The 23,009-nt window shown below is 38.0% G+C and overlaps 1 protein-coding gene across 4 annotated transcripts in view; it reads left to right on the forward strand.

The window, feature by feature from the left end:
• Positions 1–2,790: 2,790 nt before the first annotated feature.
• The window catches only part of CROT (carnitine O-octanoyltransferase), a 29,655-nt gene continuing 9,436 nt past the window's right edge, over positions 2,791–23,009 (forward strand). For 3 of the 4 annotated variants that reach the window (XM_015811200.1, XM_015811201.1, XM_015811198.1), the window contains exons 1-15: positions 2,791–2,931; positions 5,919–6,042; positions 8,112–8,236; positions 8,763–8,944; positions 11,485–11,609; positions 16,049–16,157; positions 16,686–16,779; positions 16,855–16,980; positions 19,012–19,113; positions 19,518–19,601; positions 19,703–19,810; positions 20,255–20,385; positions 20,934–21,057; positions 21,872–21,950; positions 22,435–22,528. In XM_015811200.1, the coding sequence (XP_015666686.1) occupies positions 5,928–6,042; positions 8,112–8,236; positions 8,763–8,944; positions 11,485–11,609; positions 16,049–16,157; positions 16,686–16,779; positions 16,855–16,980; positions 19,012–19,113; positions 19,518–19,601; positions 19,703–19,810; positions 20,255–20,385; positions 20,934–21,057; positions 21,872–21,950; positions 22,435–22,528 (1,598 nt within the window). In that variant the 5' untranslated portion in view covers positions 2,791–2,931; positions 5,919–5,927. Of the gene's footprint in view, positions 2,932–3,876; positions 3,951–5,918; positions 6,043–8,111; positions 8,237–8,762; positions 8,945–11,484; positions 11,610–16,048; positions 16,158–16,685; positions 16,780–16,854; positions 16,981–19,011; positions 19,114–19,517; positions 19,602–19,702; positions 19,811–20,254; positions 20,386–20,933; positions 21,058–21,871; positions 21,951–22,434; positions 22,529–23,009 lie in introns of all 4 variants that reach the window. The other variant, XM_015811199.1, reaches the window with a different exon arrangement.

Genomic DNA, 23,009 nt, shown 5'->3' on the forward strand with positions numbered 1-23,009 from the left:
AACAAGCGGGACTGACCTAGGGTGAATTTTAAATAGGGAATAATTTTTAAAATTTTTTAAAGATTTTAAATATGACACAGCCATTAATATATTTGCTTTTTAATTGGTTTTATAGGGGAAATGTTTTTTTGTGTTGTTTTTTAACATGCTGTGAGCCGCCCTGAGTCCCTCTGGGGAGAAGGGCGGCATAGAAGTTTAATAAATAAATAATAATGTGATCACCTTTTGTCACTTTCTGACAAGGTCAATGTGGAAACCAGATTCACTTAACAACTATGTTATTACCTACAGTGGCTCACTTAACAACTGTGGCAAAAAAGTCACAAAATGCAGCAACTGCCTTCCTTATCAACATAATTTTTTGACTCATTTGTGGTTACAAGTCAAGGACTACCTGTATTTTTCCAATCTTTATTTTCAAAAACAAAATTTCTAGCATTTTTTCACAAATGCAGGATCCATGTTTTTAAACCAATCAAGTGTTGGTCCATTGATTGCAACAGGAACTGACTGAGCCCAACAGGGATTGAGAGAGAATGACTGGTCCCAAAGTCACCCTGCCATTTTTCATGCCTAGAGAATTTAGTCTCTTGGTTTCTAACCTGGTGCCTTAACTACCTGGTCAAACTGGCTCTTTAATTTTTCAAGAACATATGCTAATTATAATATAGATTCCACAACACTGAGCTTTGTAAATTTCACCATACACACATATGATAATTCATTTGATCTATAGATTATGGTGACTGTAGATTTGAAAGAGCTGGATTGAAGCCACTGCTGGAATCAGGAAATAAATAACTTAAATTTAAATTATTGAGTAAGTTGACAGAAAAAAAAAGAAAGCAGCAGACAATTTACTATATCACAATACATAAACGTTTGCAGGACTGCTGTTGAAAAAACATATTTTTTTGGCTCAGTTGTGGTTACAAGTCAAGGACTACCTGTATTTTTCCAATCTTTATTTTCAAAAACTAAATTTCTAGCATTTTTTCACAAATGCAGGATCCATGTTTTTAAACCAATCAAGTGTTGGTCCATTGATTGCAACAGGAACTGACTGAGCCCAACAGGGATTGAGAGAGAATGACTGGACCCAAAGTCACCCCGCCATTTTTCATGCCTAGAGAATTTAGTCTCTTGGTTTCTAACCTTGTGCCTTAACTACCTGGTCAAACTGGCTCTTTAATTTTTCAAGAACATATGCTAATTATAATATAGATTTCACAACACTGAGCTTTGTAAATTTCACCATACATACATATGATAATTCATTTGATCTATAGATTATGGTGATTGTAGATTTGAAAGAGCTGGATTGAAGCCACTGCTGGAATCAGGAAATAAATAACTTAAATTTAAACTATTGAGTAAGTTGACAGAAAAGAAAAGAAAGCAGCAGACAATTTACTATATCACAATACATAAATGTTTGCAGGACTACTGTTGAAAAAACAATCCATTTTTTTTAAGAAGCAATGTCAGTTGGCACGGTAAAAAGCCAAATATTTGATTTCAAGGTTATACCTCTTGGATGGCCAAAAAGAGGACATGTCTTACAGGTAGTCCTCGACTTACAACTATTCACTTAGTGACTGTCTGAAGTTACAACAGCAGTAAAAAAATTAATTATGACCGGTTTTCATTCATAACCATTGTTGTATCTCTATGGTCATGTGATCAAAACTCCAGTGCTTGGCTACTGGCATGGATTTAGGAGAGTTTATTTGTCCCGGAGTCATGTGATCACCATTTGTAATCTTCCCAGCTGGCTTCTGACACGCACACTCAATGGGGGAAGTCCGATTCACTTTATTAATGCATGATTCACTTAACTGCAGTGATTTGCTTAACAACTGTGGCAATAAAGGTTGTAAAATGAGGCACAACTCAATTACTGCCTTGTAGCAATAGAAATTTTGGGCACAATTATGGTCACAGTTCAAGGACTATTTGTACTTTTGATGGACATCTGGTATTCCTATTACTGCTTCAGTTTTCATTCTGGGGTCAGTTTTTAATAAATTCTGTAATAACTAATTATAATTGTATTGCAACTGCTATGAGGGGAGACTATATATTGTTGAGTTATAAGTCACCCGGAATCACCTGTTAGTTGGGCGCCATATACATTTATATAATAAATAAAATAAACCTTGGGACACTTATTCCCAAGTTGCAGCAGTTTTGTTTAGATGGATATGATTTGTTATTTAACTGATGGATGCCAGCTGAAATTATGATGTTCCAAGATCCAAGCCTCCTTGCTTTTGTAATTTTAACACTAATTGAGCACCCAAAATCATGTGCTTTCTAATGAGAATGTTGCTTGCTTGTTCTTGCTAAGTCTGCAGAGATTGGTTGCAGGTGATCCGTCATCTGACAGAATTTAAAATCAGGAAAGTTGGACTTGTCAATTCCTGGCTGAAACCAGCCTAGAGCGTCCTAGACCAATGTTTCTCAACTTGGGCAACTTTGAAGATACATGAACTTCAACTCCCAGAATCCTTCACCAATATGCGTTAATTGGAGAATTTTGGGAGTTGGAATCCTCACATCTTAAAGTTAGCCAGGTTGAGAAATGTTGTCGTGGACAAAATGAATGTTGCAGTTACACCCTACCCCCATTCAGGCGACTAAAGCCGAAAGCGCGGCATCCGTAACCTGTGCCTCTCCCTGGGCTCCGGAGAAACTTTGAAAGCCCTCTCCCCTCCCTTTTGGTCCCGGCGAAGTGGGAGGGGCCGCGAGTCGGCGCTTCCTCCTCGCCTTCCTTTCGTGTGAGTTTAAATGTAGTGCAGAGCAGAGGATCTCGAAAGGAGGAGGGAGCAGAGGAGTTGAGTTTGAGTTCACTGTTTGGACTGAACTTGAGGAGACGCGCCTAAAGGCCTCGGCGAAGACTGACGAGCGCGGTGTGGGTAATGAGACAAGGTGAGGGGGGGGGGCTATGAGGAGCTCGGAAGGGTCTGACCTGAGCAGGCGAGGGGGTCCCGCGAAGCGCCAAGCCGTCAGTGAGACCGCGAGCGGGGAAAGACTGTTGTTGTCGGCCCTACCTTAGTTCTCCAGGGCCCCTTTGGCTGACGGGGGGTGGTTATTGCTCTACTTTTCTTTCTGCCCTCGCCTTAAACTCTCGCTCTCCAGGCCACCAGCTTCTGGGGACTGGATCTAGTAGAGCGTCTTCGGTTTGTTGAAACAGAAACGTTTCTTTGCATGAACGTTCAGAGACGGAGCTTCGTGCCCTTATTGCTGGTACACAGAAAAACGCTGGGCGTTGTTGAGTATAAATATTCCGTCCTTAAAACTTAATTCTCTTCTATTGACAATATTTACTATGGAAAAAATATAAAGGTACCACTTTATATTTTTTAAAATATGTGATCCTCCCCTACGGGGTAGATCAGTGTTTTTTACATACATGCATGCATGCATACATACATACACACATACACACATACACACATACACACACACACACACACACATACATACATACATACATACATACATACATACATACATACAGCGAGCATTCAAGAACCTCTACTGGGCTTCGAAATCAAAATTATTTGCCAGCCTGTGTTGAAAAACAAAGTCGTATTAAAATCCCATTGAAGGGTCGTGAGAAGTGGCGGCAAATGTGGGTCAGTTTAAAATTTTATATGATAAATATCAATGTTAAATAACCCATGCAAACCAAAGCTCTTTTGGAATTTTTCATAATTTTTAAAAGTGGGAAGAGATCCTGAGAGAAAACAGGTTTAAGAAACTTTGTACTGAACTGATTCCCAAAAAGTTCATGAGATCAATTAGGTTAATACTGAGATTGTGTTTTCCAATATGAGACACTCCAAGTGTGTTTTTTTCATCCTAAACCAGGATTGGCGATTAAAGATTAATCTGTCTGGAAGACACAAAGTGGGGGAGCTTTGAATGAATACCAATCTCAGCAGGTGGTTTTTTTTTTTAATGTTTTCACCCTTTACATTGTAATAATGTGGCAGAATAAGTTCAGCTGTAATACCATAGGTGCTTTTTCTAATTCGCCTGGAAAAGCGCACCTGAACTTCTTTTAATGCAGCAGTGAAACTGGGTAGGGCTGTTGAATGCATTGCTGGTAAACAAAGGGAATGGAGAGAATTGGGGCAAAGGTTTCTTCTAATATAAATATTGCTGAAAACACTATGGCACATCCTTTAATTTGAACATGTAGCTCAAATTACTTGGGAACAAAAACCAGAATGTGCACATTCTTACTCTATAGTAATTGCAACTTACAAAATCCATAAAATAGTATTTTGTGCCCCAGCTGTGGCTATAATACAAAACCAGTATGGTTAGATTATTTGATTAAGGTATTTTTATGAATTGCAGCATGTTAAAGCTATTCTGGATAAAGGTAAATGCTATAAAATGGGTGTCAAACTCGCAATGTCACGTGATGTGTCGCGACTTTTTCCCCATTGCCGGAGCTGGGATGCGCACGGTTTTGGCATGACGCATCCGGCCCATGGGCTGCCAGTTTGAAACCCCTGCTTTAAAACATAGTGTGTGTATCTGATCAGGATGCAATGTTTTAGAGGAATAATGCTTTTTTTCAGTAACTGCTCCTAGCATTTCTAGATATTTTTTCTGAATTTTTGGGTTATAGAAAATTATCCATGCTCTGAAACTTTGGCTTACAAAAACAATATTAAATTTGACATACACTCCAGGTTTGAAATTAGGAAGAAAATAAGAGAAAATGGATAGGGGGAATTTAGTAGTTTTAAACCAGCGAGACATAAAGCCTAACTTGGAGGATGCAGAGAATCTGAAATTGTATAATAGAGAAGAACAGGAATAGAGCAATAATGAAAAGAGCAGTTATAGTAAGCCTTTGCAACTCATTAAAAAAAAATAGTGTAAATACTTAAAAGAACTATATTATAAAAATCATAGTTCCTAGCCAATTTTCTGTAGCAGTTTTTATAATATTTACACTAACAGTAGATTGACAGTAAGAAAAATATTTTAAAATTATTTTTAATATATGCAAAAAATAAAGGGAAAAATGAATTCCAAAGACACTTGAAAATGCATTATCAAAGACTATGTTATTTTGCAATTAAATTGTATCTTCATGTAAGTTTATACAAAAATAGGAAAAAAATAGAAAAACAACAGCATATGCAGTTCAAATAGTTAAGTATTCTTCCAGTTAAGACTTTGATAAAATGCTTGTTTAAATATATTTTTGAACCATTGTTCTTATTAATCAAATACTGTGCTATTTGCAGACCTATTGAAATATGATCTCTCATACCTCAGAGATGTGACTTTGAACTTTTAACTATAACAGCAGGATTAATATTGAATTCGATTTTTTTAAAAACGCTGTTTGATTTGTTAATTTGCAAAAGAGGAAAGTTGTATAGTCTTCTAAAATTTTAAAGAATTGCAAGGAGTATATTGTCTGTTTTCTGGAAGCTAATTGTAGATGTAGATGTCTGATCCTACATAGCGCTCTTAATGATGATTGAGTATGATGATTATGTGTGATCAAATAATTTTTGACTCCTAGTGACTACATAGTTAGAATTTTTTTCAAGATGATATATCTCTTACCTGTTCTGCCAAGTCTACCAATAAGGCATTCATTGCCACTGTAACCAAGTCCATATTAAACACTAATAGAAGTAAAGCAAATTTTAATTATTGTATAAAAAAGCTGAACAGGTAGAGGAACTGTATATATATTTAAGTAACAGAATAATCAGAATTGGTTAAACTATGTTTCCCTGGACATGAAAGTTATGCAAACATAAACTAATTTTTCTTCCTCTTTTGCTGTCATACATAAATATACAAGACGTAAAGACTAAAAGATAAGCAATTTGCACTAATACAAATGTCAAAATGAAAAATATTACTTGCCATAGATCAACAGAATGGAAAACCAGTTAACCGATTCTTCTGAAGAACGTATGTTTCAATATCAGAGTTCCTTGCCTTCACTGCCTGTTCCTCCTCTTGATGAATCCCTAACGAAATATCTTGATGCAGGTATGTACATTATGATGCTTTCATTGACTTGAAGATTGCTTTTGATTCTATCTCTAGAGCAGACATGTCAAACTCGTGACGTCACGTGACATTGCGCAATGTATCAGGACGGTTTTGCCATTGCCGGCAATGGGGTGGGCATGGCTTCTGGATGACGTGTCTTGCCTGCCCGCCGGCAGTTTGACACCCCTGCCCTAGTGTATGGTGGGGAGGAAACTAGCAATCTTTTCTATTGATCAGTATTTACTGTGGCTGATAATAATATATGAGAACACTTTCATGTTTCTTAGCTGTACTATCATAAGAAATCCCACTGCTTAATTCCTGTATTGAAGGGTATCAGGAATGTATTCTTGCACAATTTTTATTTAATTTGTATATAGACTCTGCAGTTAAAAACTACGAAAAATGAGTTTCACCCTATGTTAGGTAACAATTCCATCTGCATTCTTTTTATGCTAAGAAATTTTATTTATTTAGATTTTTTAAAGTCCTGTTTTAATATTTTTGTAAGTAACTCAAGAAAGTGAACATTCCTAACCTTCTTTCCTCCTCCTATTTTCCTCACAACAGCAGCCCTGTGAGGTGAGAGAGAGAGTGATTAAGTCCAAAGTCACCCAGCTAGTTTTCATGCCTAAGGAAGAACTATAACTCATAATCTCCTGGTTTCTAGGCTGGGGCTTTAACCATTACCCTTAATAAAGTCATTTTGTCATAGTCTTAAGATTTGCAATGGGAGAGCCTGTGAATCCTTGCAACATATTGTTATAAAAAACTGAAAATTAATTATTTTAAATCTAAGATGGTTTTAATTTCTAACTGTTGTAGCAATTAGTATAAATGGACTAAATTAATGGACTAAAATTTTAGTTTTGCCAAACACAATTTTGTTCCAGCTGTTGCTAAAAGCTGTTAATCAGTGCCCCTATAAAGACACGTATGCTTTATAAGCAATCCTCTCCAAATTTCTAATAACGTCTCTGTGTTCTGTAATATGTGCCTAACACATTCTTTCATTTGGAACTTGGACTTATATCTGTAAAGTCCTGTATGGGAATTTGCTAATTGAAATGCTAGATAAAATAGGATTTCTGGGTAGATTATCATTTCGATTTTAGAAAGCAAACATTCAGTTGTTAAGGAGCTAACTGATATACATGTTCAGGTTACAATGTTTATCTTACAAACCAGTTAAAAAAGAAAAAGCTACAAAAGGCAAATAGGATGACTCAGCGGTTAAAGATGCTGAGTTGTCAGTTAGAAAGCTGACAGCCTGGTTCAAGACATGAGCATCACACGATGGGTGAGCTCCTATTACTTGTCCCACGTCCTGCTTACCTAGCAGTTTAAAAGCATGCAAATGCAAGTAAGTAATAGGTTCCACTTTGGTGGGAAGATAACAGCGTTCTGTGCACCTTTGGCATATATTCATGCTGGCCACTTGGCCATGGAAGCATCTTCAAACAATGCTGGTTCCCTTGGCTAAGAAACAGAGATAAGCACCATCCCCTAGAGCAGTGGTTCTCAACCTTTTTAATGCCGCGACCCCAACCGGTCGTAAGTCGAGGACTAAACCGGTCGTAAGTCGAGGACTAAACCGGTCGTAAGTCGAGGACTTTCCCTGCCCGGGAGCACTGCGCATGCGTGGTTCCGCCCCCTGCGCCGTCCAAGGCGTAGCTGGCAAGCGGCAGAGATGGAGCAGGCCGACCACCAGCTGGCCCAGCCCAAGGGAGGTAAGGCACCCGCCGGAAAAGGGGAAAAAATGGCAGACAAAAAAAATGGCAGACAGCCTTGCTTGGCGACCCCCATGAAATGGTCAATTGACCCCAAATGGGGTCCAGAACCACTGCCCTAGAGTCGGATATGACTGGACAGGAGAAACCTTTACCTTTATGACCTGTAGCTATTTCTGTTTGAGAGCTAGAAATAAATTCCAAATGATATGTGATTTTTAGAAGTTTTGTTTTTTATTTGAAACTTGTTTTATAATAATGATGAAGCCTTAATGCTGCTTGAAGTAAAGAAGTGAATGTGTTTAAAACATATTTTCAACCGTCTATATTGTGCAGTGAAACCTTTCCTAAATGAAGAAGAGTATCAAAGAACTCGGGACATAGTCAGAAGATTTGAGAATGGCATTGGAAAGGAACTGCATAAAAAATTACTTAAAAGAGCTACTTTGAAGAGAAATTGGGTATGTTTTAAAGAAAGCCATTTTTCTCAGTCACTGTGTATAATAATAAGAATATATTGGCAGGGTTCACATATTACATAATATGGGCTTGTTGGTTTGACTTAACATATTTTCTCATGTGTAAGCAGTGCTTTATCTATTATAATATATTAATCCAGCCACTGTAGTTATTGTAATATTTCAGCAAGTCTTGTCTGAGTAGAATCTAATTTTGGTTCTAGTCCCTATGATACTGAATGTCAGAGTAAAAATAATAATAATAGAATCTAATTCAATAGCAAACTTTGCTTTTCTAAATAGCAAATCTCACTAGAAATATTTTTCCTTTGAACAGATCTGAAATTATTTTAAGTTTTACTGTTCTGTAGTGTAGAGTGAAGGGTTGCTGTTTGAACATCATATATGTAACATGTCTTTGCTGTACCAAATGCTTTGTGTTGTGCTTTTAATGTCAGCCATGGAATAGAACCTGAATTTAACAAATAACTATGTTAAGGATTCCTTTTGCTGTTAATTGCTTTTTCAGTTGGAAGAATGGTGGCTGAATGCAATCTATCTTGAAACCCGTTTATCAACACAAATCTATCATAATTTTGGAGGACCAGGCTCTTTTCTTGAACATTATTGGCCAATTAAAGAAGGGACTCAGATAGAAAGAGGATGCATAAATGTTTGGCACACTTTGAAATTCTGCGAACAAATGAGAAAGTAAGAAATATAAAATAACAATGTAGTAATTATAGCTATGTATGGTTATTATGAGATCTTAATATTGCTAATATAATTTATAAGTTTAGAGTAGAATTTTATATCTGATTAATTGGTGCAGGTCTCCAAAAACTCAAATTTATTTTTAACATATATAAAATTACACTATTGAAACTCTTAACAGGGAAAAGAAATCCAAGCACATTACTGTCTTCTTTCAAATTAAAGCTTCTGGAATAAGTGCCACTGCTTATAGTAAAGCATAAACATAACAGCCCGAGAGAATACTGGGCATTTCTGTAGTGCTTTTAAAAGGATAAATAGTTGTGACTTGAGTGCCTTGTCTATGTCACATTATATGGAAAGACATCATAGGCCTTCAGAATATATAGTATTGAAACATATTGAAATATAGCATTTGCTTAGATCAGAGGTTCCCAACCAGGATGCTAGACGATATTTCAGGGGGTGCGAAAACATAGGTTTAGAAATTTCAAAATCATACTGTATATGCACAATTTCCATTATTTTGAACTTTTGTAAGTTGTGTGAGAATATATCAGAAGCATTCTAGGGGTACGGGACATAGAAAAGGTTGGGAACCGGCTTCCAGTTTGCCATCGTGGCGGCCGCTGGAAGGCGAGCTCCATCTTCCGGGTTCGGATTCGCTCCGCTGGGGGACCCTGGAAAGGGTCGAGAGTCGCCCTGTAGGGGCGACAAGCAAGGAGGGGACCCTCACTTGATCACGGGAGGGCGGTAGCCCTGCCGCTCAATCCGGGGCAGCCCTCCAAACCGGTGGATGAAAGACCGGCCATAGAAATATGGCTCGTCACTAGGCTGCAGACAGCCGAAGTCAAACTTGCCACCAGGGACTTCTAAAGCAGTGCGGATGAGACTGGGTGAGATCTGAACCTCTCTTCAATCCTAAGTATTTTCTTCTCCTGTAAAAGTTGCCCAAAATATCTCTCCCCCCCCCCGTGAGGAGAGAGGGAAGGGAACTTCTATCCCACCCTCTAAGAATAGTAGTGGCTGACTGTCCAGGGGAGTTAAAACACTGAAAGAATAACCTTAATCTAACTGGATTTATATGCTTCTAAAATTTGGGGACCAAAAGATTTCTTATCTTTACTGAAGACTTTGGTTTTTATTTACAAAAAAGAAATAAAATTGGAAAAAGGATTATAAAAATTTTGGACTTAAAAAACCTTAAACGGCATTGGTGACATTTTGTGACCAAGTTTGATATTACAATTTGTTATTGTCTAAAGGAGACCTGGTTTGAAGCCCTGACTACAGATAAGACTTTTTCAACCTTAACAAATATCAGCTGTGAGAAGCTCAGCTGTGTTCTATACTCAGTTATAAAATTATTTTCATTCTCTGACTTTAAAGCTCTCAATTTAACACACCATTAAGAGAATATGAATGAAGACCAGGAACAGATTCTTTTTATGTTGAAAGCAATACATAAACCATTCTTTCAGCTTGTGATGAAATAAGATGCTACAGAAAAGAACAAGATGTCAGCCTAGATATACGAACCCAAGTTTTGACTACAATTAAAGAATCAACTACGCAGAACATAACAGAAGAAGTGGAACAATTAAATACTATGATAAAGGATTCAACTGACCAACAAATACAGTCAATGGAAAATCCAGAAAAAGGACTGACAACACTGAAATGGAAAACACTTTCTATATAACCCAGAAGAAACTTGAGGAGCAAGAAGAACAGACCAAAGGGAAGACAAAGATATCAGGACAACTATGGGGATCTGGAATAATAGAGAGACGATTCACTAGCCCTTCCAAAAAAATGGCGACTGGATGGTCTCTTTTATTTCAAATAATATATATAACAACAGAGGGAGATCTATTTGATGACTTAAAAGTACTGACATGGAAGGCGAGCTGGCAAAGGAAGAAAGCCAGAGATTTGGAAATTAGTTGAAAATAAGGATGTTATACTGTATTATTAACTAGATGATGTAAGATGGTGGGAAATAGAATATACTCAAATAGATAAGATATGGATCTTGAATATTAGACTTTGTTATGAATTGTGAAAAAGAAAACTTTGATTACCTAAAACTTGGAAATTATAAATATCAAATGTTAAATTTAAATATTGATGGGAAACTAAAAATTGGGAAAAACTAATTACAGGACATTGATTGTCTATAAAGATTGAATGTTAAAGTAACTAGGATATGTATAAGCTAAAAAATTATTGATAAATGTAACAATGCTATTTTTACTTAATATAATAAGAACTGTATTAGTTCAAATATGAGACAGTAGATATTAAAGGAAAAAGAGAGGAAATATTTGATGTTGTAGCTTCAGATTTGTACTAAAGATTTTTGTATGTTATTGAATTATCGATTAACCCAGCCCCCATGTTGCTTTTTAAATACTTAAATGTAAAAATAGAAAATTAATAATAAAAAAAGGTTGGAAACTGCTGGCTTGGATCTTGGTTATAAATTTATGCTTATCCATGCAGCTTCAATAACTTATATATTAATTATCTTACAGGGAAAAGGTGGCTGTACATAGATCTGGCAATAAGCCCCTGGACATGGATCAGTTTCGAATGCTTTTTTGCACTTGCAAGGTGCCAGGCATTGTTCAAGATTCCATTACTAATTATTTCAAAACAGGTAAATGATATATCTTTATGAATCAAAGAAAGTGGCCACAATGTAGTGTATATAATGTTTATCCCATATATATGGATGATCGACAGGTATATTTAGTTTGCAGTCTAAACCATAAACTTGGGAGTAAAACTTGGGAGTAAAACCTAGTAGAAACCTTAGAAGCAATAGCAACAGCATTTAGGCTTATATACCACTCCATAATTTACAGTGGGCACTGTAAACAAATATAAAATAAGAGTTCATTGGAAATAATTGCTTTCATTACAGTACAGAAGATACAGTTTGGTCCAAGATTTAGTGTGTAGTATGAATATCTGGAGACAAATAGTCTGATTCCTTTTAGTAAGATAGCTGTTGTGAAAAAACTAAAAGGTCTGAAGAATTTTTCACTCTTCAGTAAAAATGCATAGCAGGATAATAATATTTGTGGGTCACAAGCTGCTTTTACACATTTTCCTCTAATCTGTAATGTAGCACAAAAGTGTATTGGCTTAATTTGTTCTGTCCCATTCAAGGTGCTATGGAGAGCATTTTTATATGATGATCTTGCTGGCAGTCTTTGTAGCAATCTTGCCACTCCCTTTCCACAGTGGCTACTGTTCAGTTGAGTGGTGAGTGCCTAGACTTTTTAACAAGAAGTGGCAGTTGCTGATGTCCATTCTTGATTTCATGCCATAGATATTAGCTTCCAGAATCGTTGATGGACATGATTGCAACTGGTCCTATGTATAATCACCAGCACCATGGCAACTAGTGCCTCTAACACTGTAGTGAAGAAGTTCAAGCAGTGAATAAACAATGAGTCTGTAACGTAATAATGGGGCCCTCCAGAAAATTAAAAATAATATAAGAGCATGTCCCTTTGTCAATAAAAGCAGTGGACAAACTGTGCTGCTACATTTCTATGCAGAAAATTAGTCTTAATTTTACTTACCGTATATACTCGAGTATAAGCCGAGTTTTTCAGCCCATTTTTGGGGCTGAAAAATGCCCCCCTCGGCTTNGGCGGCGGGGGTGGGGCGGCGGCCAGGGAGGAACAGCCAAAATGCCCCCTCGGCTTATGCGCGGGTCACCAATTTTTCCCAGTTCTCTGTGGGAAAATCGGTCCCTCGGCTTATACTCGGGTCGACTTATACTCGAGTATATACGGTAATTTAAGTCCTTAATGGTGTATTTGAAACTTCTTTCACTAGGATTGAAGGAAACTCATCTAGTGCAGAAAGTGTATTAATCCAAAGGTTTAGCTGAAAAGTAGCTAACAAGAAAATTTCAAAAATGATTAGAAAAGGAAGTATGCAGTGTACTAAAGGTGCTGACCAGGATTTGAGCATAATGGTTATTGTCTCATAGAGCTCTAAACCCACCAGAGACTGCTGACTTATGATCTCCTCACTGTCTAGAGCAGGGCTTTTCAACCTTTTCACCCATTGTACCACTTTTACGATATGGCAACATCCGAGTACCAACAGTCGCCCAGCAAGGGGTCAAAAACTTGATGACCAAAAAAAAAAAAAAAGGAAAAAAGTGATAAAGTACAGGTAGTCCTCGACTTACAACAGTTCGCTTACTGACTGTTCGAAGTTACAGTGGCACTGAAAAAAGTGCCCCCCAAGACACAGCCGAGCAAGACACCTGCCTGCCCACCTGGTGGCGCTCTTCCTCCTGTCTGAGGTTTCCATTGTTGTGAGCATTTCTGTTGAGGATTGGCAGCGGGGGTGGGGTGGGGTGGGGGGTGTTTGGTTTTTATCTCCCCCCCCTGTCTGCTGAATGGTTGCAGCAGGTTTTGGTCACTTCACATGACCCTGGGACACTGTGACCATCATAAATATGAATCAGTTGCCAAGCATCTGAATGTAAATCACAAGACTCTGGGGATGCTGCAACATTCCAGCTGATTGGTGCTTCTTCAGGGCTCAGCAGAAGCGCCAGGATCAGTGCCGAGCTCCAGCTGGAGCCTGGCGCTGATCCTGGTGCTTCCGCTGAGCTCTGACAGCCCTGCAGCTCCAGCCATCTCTTGCTCAGGCTTGTGCGGTGCTGCCACCGGTTCAGCTCATTCCCCTCCCCCGCTACCACTTTTCTAGGATGGTCGCGTACCACCTGCCAGGTGCCAATGTACCACAGGTGGTACCCGTACCACTGGTTGAAAAGCCCTGGTCTAGAGCACTTGTGAATGATCTCGAGGCCTTTCCTTGTGCAGAGGGGAATTATTTCACAAACAGCTTGGCATTTCTTCCCAGAAGCCCCTGGTCATATGTTTTCAAAGAGGTCTAGTGCTTCAATCATGTATTAATAAGGAGTCCATATAAAGCCTGTCTTGCACTTCAGAAAGTGCCAGTCAGTTGTTACACAGGCAGTTCTGTGAAGAAGCCAGGTACCATGTTAGTTCAACTTCACAAAGCAAAATAGCAATGGAGGACAATGCTGAGTGACTGAAGGGCAGGTGCTATGTATGCTGCAGCCAATAAGAGCTGGGTGTAAATCCAGTGTGCAGCAAAACATATTGGAATAAGATGGGAATACCACTTTATATCAGAATAGCTAAATACAAACTTAGGCAGCCTAAGTTATGGTGTAGGAATAAAAGACATAATTATATGGATAATTCCTCAAATGATTGTTAAGAAGGCATCTCCCATTAGGAAGATGTAGATAAGCACTGAGAAAAATACCTAGCATTTCACACACACACACACACACACACACACACTGATTAGAATCTCAGTTGTATTGACACAGTACTTCTTAAAGCTTTGTTTCAAGACTCATCCCTCTTTATGCTATTATTATATCTGTTGCTATTATAACTATGCTATTATTATTATATCTTTATTTTTATATCTGCTGAAATTTTTCAGAGCATTCACATGAATTTTTGTTTTTGTGTTGTTATGTGTGCTACTTTGCTGTATGCATTAATATTCTTAATACTGCATGTTCTAAACCACTTCCTGTGTTTCACCCAAAGTTCAGAAATTTAATATGAATTCAGATCTGTCATTTTGTAATTTGTAATAAATATGCCATGGAAATTAACAGAGATCACTTATAAAATGACCCTGTATTGATAAATCTATTCTTACATTGATGTCAAACAAATGGACAACCATTTGTCTGAAATGGTATAGGGTTTCCTGCTTGAGCAGGGGGTTGGACTACGTGACCGCCACGGTCCCTTCCAACATTATTATTATTGTTATTGTTATTATATCATCATATTACATAATGCTACATTATATAATTATTATAAATATTGGTTTGCAGGTTAAGAGAGGAGATAGTCATCTTTATAAATATGCTTCTTTATGTTGCCCTTGAAAAAACAGGTTTGCTTTAACTTAATTACTATAAGATGTTGCATCAACTATTGATGTGGAAATTGTGCATCAATGAAAAAAATAACAGTCAGCTGTTTTACCTCTTTTGTAAACCTACATGGATCTTTTAAACCAGGGGTGTCAAATTCGCAACGTCACGTGGCGTGTTGTGATGTATCACGACTTTTTTTTCCATTGCCAGCAATGGGGTGGCCACGGTTTCATCATGACACATCTGGCCTGCGAGCCGGCAGTTTGACATCCCTATTCTAAACTGTTACATAGTAACTCTGTACAGTTACTTTAGAGAATTGTTGATGTCACCTGGAGGCTTATCTGTGTTGTCAGGATCACCTGAGTAGTGGAAATAGGTGTGGAGCCTACTTGGAACTGTTGAAAGGACTGTATTGTAGACTGGAGATAGATGATGTCATATCCCTCCCCCTCTTTTGAGAGGGCTGTAATTTTTTTGAACAGAGAGGACTGCTGGTTTGAAACGGGTCAAAGAGGCCATCTATTTCAAAATTGAACAGCCCTCTCTCAACAGAGGGGGAGGGATACAACATCATCTATCTTCAGTCTACAACACAGTCCTTTCAACAGTTCCAAGAAGGTTCCCCACCCATTTGCACTACTCAGATGACCCTGACAGCACAGATAAGTCTCCAATTAGCATCAACGACTTGCTAAAAGAATGCAAATGACCAGCTGTCTGCAAGGAGTATAAATCCTTCCATTCCCCACCATCTAGTCAGCTTCCTGGCAAGAGAAGCAAAAGTTCTTCAAAGAGAAAAAAAGAAGTCCAGTTGCCTTGTGAAAAAGCACTTTTGGGGCCACACTTTATGACAATCAGAAATGCTTTATGGACTGTAAAGCATCTGTCCCATTACACAACGGTCTTAAATTGAGGATTACCTATAACAGTGTTTCATATGCTTGCAGATAATTACTATTTTGCTAAATGGTGACGATATAGCTCATTTGAGATAAATCGGAAGTCTCCAATATGCTGGCCTACATGGCTAATAACAGCAAAAGGTTATTGTGTGTGTCTCATCATCCTAGGAAGCATTTCATGAAGATTATACAAATGTCTGTATTAATGAATTAAACTTTTTCTTCCAGAGAATGAAGGTGAATGTCCATCTCATTTGATAGTGTTGTGTCAAGGCAGGATTTTTGAATTCAATAGTTTACATGATGGTCATACACTGAGCCCACCAGAGCTTTTTAGGTATGATTAGAATACCTTCTAAAAACAATCTGCTAGTCTATACAAATTTGACATTAATTATATTTATACTGATATTCCAAATATGCTCTATAGAAGAAGTAGTCAATGAAGATTGAGGGAATTTAAGGGTTTCTGTAAAAAACCTAAGAGAGCGATGCTGCATATTCAGTTTTGAATTAATCTTTATCAGATAATATTTTAAATTGCTTCTATGTATACTTAAGTATAGTTTATATATATATTTTACTCATTTTGTGATAAATAACAGATTGCATTTTTACTAAATGACTGTAATTCAGTGTTTTCTTTTTAGGTCTTCTTATCTTAATCTTATCTGTAGTACTTCTGATATTTGATAAATAACTTACAGAAATTGTGAATGTTTAGTTAATAAGGACCTGGAAACTTGGTTTATTTTCAATCTTCATTACTTGAAATGCTGGCTTAACAAAAAAAACCAAAAAGATTTGTCTTGCATGATAGTTTGCATTGGAAGTGCTAAGTATTTTTGACTTACATTATTTGCAGACAACTTTCCTACATTAAGAAGAAATGTGAGAACGAACCGGAAGGGCCAGGATTGGCTGCCTTAACATCTGAAGACAGAATCTCATGGGCAAAGGTGTGGATTTTTTTAAAAAGACATTTAGTGCAGATTGATATGTTTTATTTTAATAATTGTTTTTTTTCCTTTTAGACACGTGATTATCTTATCAGACTTCATCCAAAGAACCTTTCTCTGTTGGAAACAATACAGAGTAGCTTATTTGTAATATGTCTAGATGATTCAAAGCCTCAAGCTACACCTGAAGATTATACAGAGGTATTTAAAGAATTGAAGTTGACGCCAGCCTTACTAGTCTGCTCAGTTTTAAGAAAATAATTATATTTAACTGACCCTAATTAGCATTGTTATATTATAAAGCAAAAGGATTTGGAGTTATCGAACAGCATATCTAATTACAGCTAATTACAGGCCAGGCCTAGCCTACTCTCCACCCCATCTTACCCAGGAAGCCTTGGCTAGTTATAGGACTCAACATCCACTTGAACTATCATGAGAATAGTGCCTGCTTGCTGAATGGCTTGAGGCAGTCTTGGTAGGAAGGTCACGCTTTGCATAGGGTGGGCAGGCCTATCAGAAGCTGCAGAAAAACTGCAAAGTAAGTGGGGTCACTGTGTACGTGCTTGTCAGCCCTGTAACCAACCATGGCCTTCTGGGCCTAGTGCAGGGGAAAACAGTCCCAAGCTTCCCAATCTGCAGCAGTTTCTGCACACCAGTGGGCCTTGTAGCTGACCGAGGCCTCGTGGACTGTGGTAGGTTTCCTATGCTGATGGGCTCTGTAATATGTGCCAAGCCACCCAGCACCTCCCTCATCTGCATTGCACCCCCACACTCCTTACCTCAGTCTTCATCTGCTTAAGGACACACAAGATTGCTTAACAACCACAACTTGAATGTAATCATTGAGGAAAATGTCATGTGATATCTCACTTCATGCTCGCTTTGCTCAACAATTGAGATTCTGGTCCCAGTTGTAATCATAAGCCAAAGATTACTAGGAATTGCAGTTGCCTTCTATAAGTTTTTTTTTTTTTTTTACTTCCCAGACTTGCCTATAACCTGGTATTTCCAAGTGGTCTCCCATCTAATCATCAGTTCCAACCCTACTTTGGTTTTTCATATTAGTCAAAATAATTTGAGTGCTATCTCCCTGATGGTTATATGGGAAACTATATAGGGAAAGCCATGGTATACCAAAAAGCTTTTCCAAGGAACTAAGTCCATCTGCACAATCATTTTGGTGGGTTATTAATATTTTGTTATTAAACTAGCAATGCATATCATTCCAGAAATCCAAGTGGTTCTTGTTTTCTGAATTTTCTAGCATTAGACAGCTTGACATCTGTTTAAAATCTATTGACATCTATTGACTCCGTCCCTTTTAAACATGGATAAGAGTGCAGTTTTATATTAGGCTTGTATCGGTAATTTACTAAGGGCAGCATAATAAATATGGGTGAAGCCTGAGCAGTTTGGGGGATAGATTTTGGAAGTTTTGAAAATTAAAATATGTGCCTACAAAGTTTGTTTATTCATTTTCCTCTTGGGAATTTTCTAAACTACTCCCCTCTCAGTATTCTAAACGGTCTTTTTTGGCATTAAGAGGGTACTGTTGGCTGGTAGGCTGCAATGTTGCACTCCTGGTTGGTATCTATAGACAGCAATTTTAAAAGTGATGATCAAATTGAGGATGCTGTAGGACAGTGATGGCGAACCTTTTAGAGACCGAGAGCCCAAAACTGCCCCACCCCGCTCCATCCCTGCCCCGCCCCCACCCACTTGCAGGGCCACCCACCACCTCCACGGTCTGCCGCAGATCGCCCAGGTGGCCCAGCTGCGCCATGGTGGCCACGCCCTCCACCTGTGCCCCACAGCATCATCTGTTTGTGACGGCGTAAGGGCAGAGTCTTGTCCCCACTGCCCGGCTGCCATGTCCTTGGCTGCGCTGCTCCAGGCAGGCTGTACCTGGGGGCGACTCTCCTACGGGGGGCTGGTGTGGAGGGGGCAGCGAGGGGAGGTGGGGCTGGGGCGACGGCACGTGTGTCCACAAAGAGGGCTCTGAGTGCCGCCTTGCACTCATGCTATAGGTTCGCCATCACTCTTGTAGGAGATAGTATTGGAGGTGAGGAACCCAACAGTAGATGGAGATCTTGTTCTCACACTGCACTCCCTGCAGTGATGTCAGAACACATAAGAAGTAGGGTATCCCAGTGAGCATTTTTCAGTCTTTGAATGACAAATGTGACAATTTTTTTCTTTCAAAACTAATTATGCTAATTCTTGATTTAGATAACCAGATTGGCACTTGCTGGGAACCCAACATTACGGTGGGGAGACAAATCCTATAACTTAATTGCCTTCTCAAATGGTTGTTTTGCAACCAACTGTGATGTGAGTTTGTACTTTTTGCATTTCTCATTTTTTTGTCTTGTGTTTATATAGAAACATTACAACCATTTTAAAGAAATATCTGTTTGTTTTAATGTATTTATAATGTATTTATAAATCACATCTTAAAAAGAATTTGTTCACTTTGTTTCTGTGCTACAATTTCATTTATTAGATAAAAAATATCATTGACATAATAAAATTATGAACAATCCTTCTGAAAAAGACCATTGAAAACAGATGGGAGACATGTGACATGCCATTGGATTACAATTCCTAACAGCCCCACTCAATTTGACCAACAGTTATTATAGATTATCTATGGTTGTAATAGAAAAAAAATGTGATGTTGATTCAAATCATTTATTGCTCCATGGAGTAATGTTTATTTTATACATATCTTCCAGCATGCTCCTTTTGACGCCATGGTTTTAATAGCCACCTGTTCTTATGTTGATTCTAAGATTATTGAAACAGAAGGGAAATGGAAGGTATGCTGTTAATTGTTAGTTCCATCCTTTTCCAGTTGATTAAAACCTCCGTCCTGTGTCAGATAAATTGAATGGTTCTCTCCTTATTTCATACAAAACAGGGATCGGACAAAGTACGCAATATCCCTTGGCCAGAGGAGCTTGTGTTTAATTTGGATCAGAAGGTGCTAAATGGTATTGCTTGTGCAAAGGAGCAATATTACAAGCAGGTATGTATATGAATTTTCGGAAGTCATATATTTATGCTTGATGTTAGTGCATTCCCTCGGTTTCCATTATGTGAAGTGAGTGAGGATGAAGCAAAAGAGAAATCTTTTTACGCACGGCTGGTGACTTGTTAATTTGGTTTGCCATCTGCCTGTACTGCAGCCCAGATCCGTCCTGAGAGATTTTGTATCAGTTCCTCAAATATAGGACATGGAATAAGAACTATACTTTTTTTCATACTTCCAGGCAATAAGTATGATTTAGAATAACAGTTTGCATTCTTATAAGCCAGAGGTTTCTATCAATAGTATGGTAATAATCACCACTCAGAATTTCTAAAGTCTTGATTCTCAAATCTTTGCTAGATATTGTCAGTTCCGTGTCATTCAAAATATAAATTTTCCCTCCGTTGGTTCTCTGAAATTTCATTATTTTTCTCTTCTCAGACATCTGACTTAGAGCTTGTGAATTATGCTTTTACAACTTTTGGGAAAGCACTGATTAGGAAACACCACCTTCATCCTGATACATTTGTTCAGATTGCCCTCCAATTAACTTATTACAGATGTCATGGACAGTAAGAATATTTTTTAAACATGTATTTTTTGTTAATTTTATTAAATACATATGGAGTATAATTTATCGGGCCTTTTTGCAAGTTTACAAATAGATGAAAATTATTTTCTCATCTGTATGCACACTTTACATGTTCTTTAGAATTATCAAATAAATACCCTTTATACGTTTCTTCCTTTCTCCTTTATTTTTATATTTTTTTGCCAGCAATACAAACTTAATCCAAAAATCTAATTTGTTCATTTCTTATCTTTTTGCTGTTCCTACATGCACTGTTCTTCATGTTTGTATCCATTTATCTAATACTGTTTGTATTTTATTATATCATATCATCAATTTTCTTTTTTTAAAAAACAAAGGTATCTTGTGTAGGCCAGATGAAATAAATCATTTTTTAAAGTAAGGTTCAAAAAGTAGAGTGGAACTACTTTGTTTCACATACTTTTTTGTTAAAAAAAATTGCTATATCAACAAACAACTGGGCTTTTACATTTCTATTCTTTGAGCAGTTAAAAGAGTTAAGTGATAGATCTACCATTTGTTTTCTAGCCCTGGTAGCTGTTATGAAACTGCAGCAACCAGACAATTTTATCATGGCCGGACAGAAACTATGAGACCATGCACCATTGAAGCAATTGAATGGTGTAAATCCATGCTAGACCCTACAGTCACTGTGAGTATTGTAGTTAAAGAGACTTTAAAAATTTGTGACCTTATTTTGTATTCAGTACTAAGATCTATATAACCCCCCAAATTCTTTACTCATGTATTTAATAGAAGGTCAAAATCTAGTGGAGATAAATGCCATCTTACCTTGATAATGATATATCATTTCATCAGCTGAATTCATAGTTCTCAGCATGGGAGAAAGTTCAGATACTAAAGGAATCATGTTCAGTATGAAATAAAACTTGCACTTTGAAATAAGAAATAATCTCATCCTCATGGATATTTTAATTCCTTTTTAAAATACAGTTATGTTTTACCATGTTATTTTTGATAACTAGATTTTTTTACTTGGAGGAAATAACGTATTTGCATTAAATTTTTTGATTCATGTTGATTGTGCACATGCACATTATTTACATTATGCTTGGCAAAAAGCAGCTGCTTCCCCTATGTTGGCTCAGGAATTCTGGGAGTTGAAGTCCACGAGTCATAAAAAAACCAAGGTTGCCTAACCCTGTTCTAGATCATCCTTCACATTTCAAGAGCAGTTTTCCCTAATCTTGTGGGGCTTCAATTCCCAGCAAGAAACGCCTAGTAGCAGGTGGTAGTTATTCAACTGAACTCAGACACCTCTTTCCTATCTTCTATGGCAAACAAATAGAAGAGAGTCTGATAGATAATAATTAAAGCATAGAAGGACCCAAATGGCAGCTGATTCATCTTGGCATTTTTTCCTACTGTCTTTTGCTATTTTCTGAAGAAATGTTTAGATATAAGCAATTTGGGTGGAATAACTTTGTTTTTCTTGTGTTCTGCAGCAAGGCCAAAGAAAACACCTTATGTTAAAAGCATTTGCAAGACATAATAAACTGATGAAAGAATGTGAGAATGGAAGAGGTACATTTTTTTAATCCCGCAGAAGCAAAGAGATGCATCCTACAATATCAAAATACCAAACTGACCTTTCATGTAATAGGAGAGAAATTTTTAAGTCTACCTCTTGAGAGTAATAGTATTGTTTAATTTTAATTATATTTAAATGACAAATAAAAGTTTTTTTTTCCCAACCCAACCTCCTTCTCTAAAAGTATGGCCATATGTAAGTCTTGATCTAGAAGTAGTTGTGCACCCTGGCATTAATATCTTTTTTCTTCATAAGCTGTGATTTGTTTTCTTACCTCTCCAGCTCTAATTATAAAAGTGCTAAGTAGGATCATAGATCTAATATACACTGTAAGCTCTCAGTTGGCATCATTTTCCATTCAGCACAATTCTCAGACCATCCTTTCTACTGTTCTCAGAAGTTAAACAGGCTGAATGGAATAAACTGTCCAAGTCATTGAGTATTTTGTCATTAATTAATTTTATATTTCTCAAACAGGCTTTGATCGTCATCTCTTAGGCCTCCAGCTCCTGGCGAGAGAGCAAAGTCTTCCAATGCCAGAACTCTTCTTAGATCCTGCTTTCACTAGAAGGTATTGAAAAATATTAGACTTATCTTTGGAATTAAATCATTCTATACCAGTGGTGGCGAACCTATGGCACGCGTGCCAGAGGCGGCACACAGCCCTCTCTATGGGCACACGTGCCGTCGCCCCAGCCCCGCCTCCCCCCACAGTCCCCTTCTCACCAGCAGCCTCCCTGGAGGAGAGTCGCCCCTGGGCATGACCCACATGGAGCAGTGCAGCCAAGGACATGGTAGCCAGGCAGCAGGGATAAGACTCTGCCCTTGCGCCCCATCACGCGCTGATGATGCTACGGGGCGCAGGCAGAGGGTGTGGCCAACATGGCGCTGCAGGGCCGCCTGGGCGATCTGCGGCAGGCTGTGGAGGTGGTAGGTGGCCCTGCAGATGGACGGGACAGGGCAGAGCGGGCAGAGCGGGGGAGGGTAGGGCGGGTTTTGGGCACTTGGTATCTAAAAGGTTCGCCAACACTGTTCTATACCAACTGAACATA

Source organism: Protobothrops mucrosquamatus, unplaced genomic scaffold (genome assembly GCF_001527695.2).
Source record: "Protobothrops mucrosquamatus isolate PMUCROS unplaced genomic scaffold, P.Mucros_1.0 scaffold33, whole genome shotgun sequence".
NCBI classification, from domain to species: Eukaryota; Metazoa; Chordata; class Lepidosauria; order Squamata; family Viperidae; genus Protobothrops; species Protobothrops mucrosquamatus.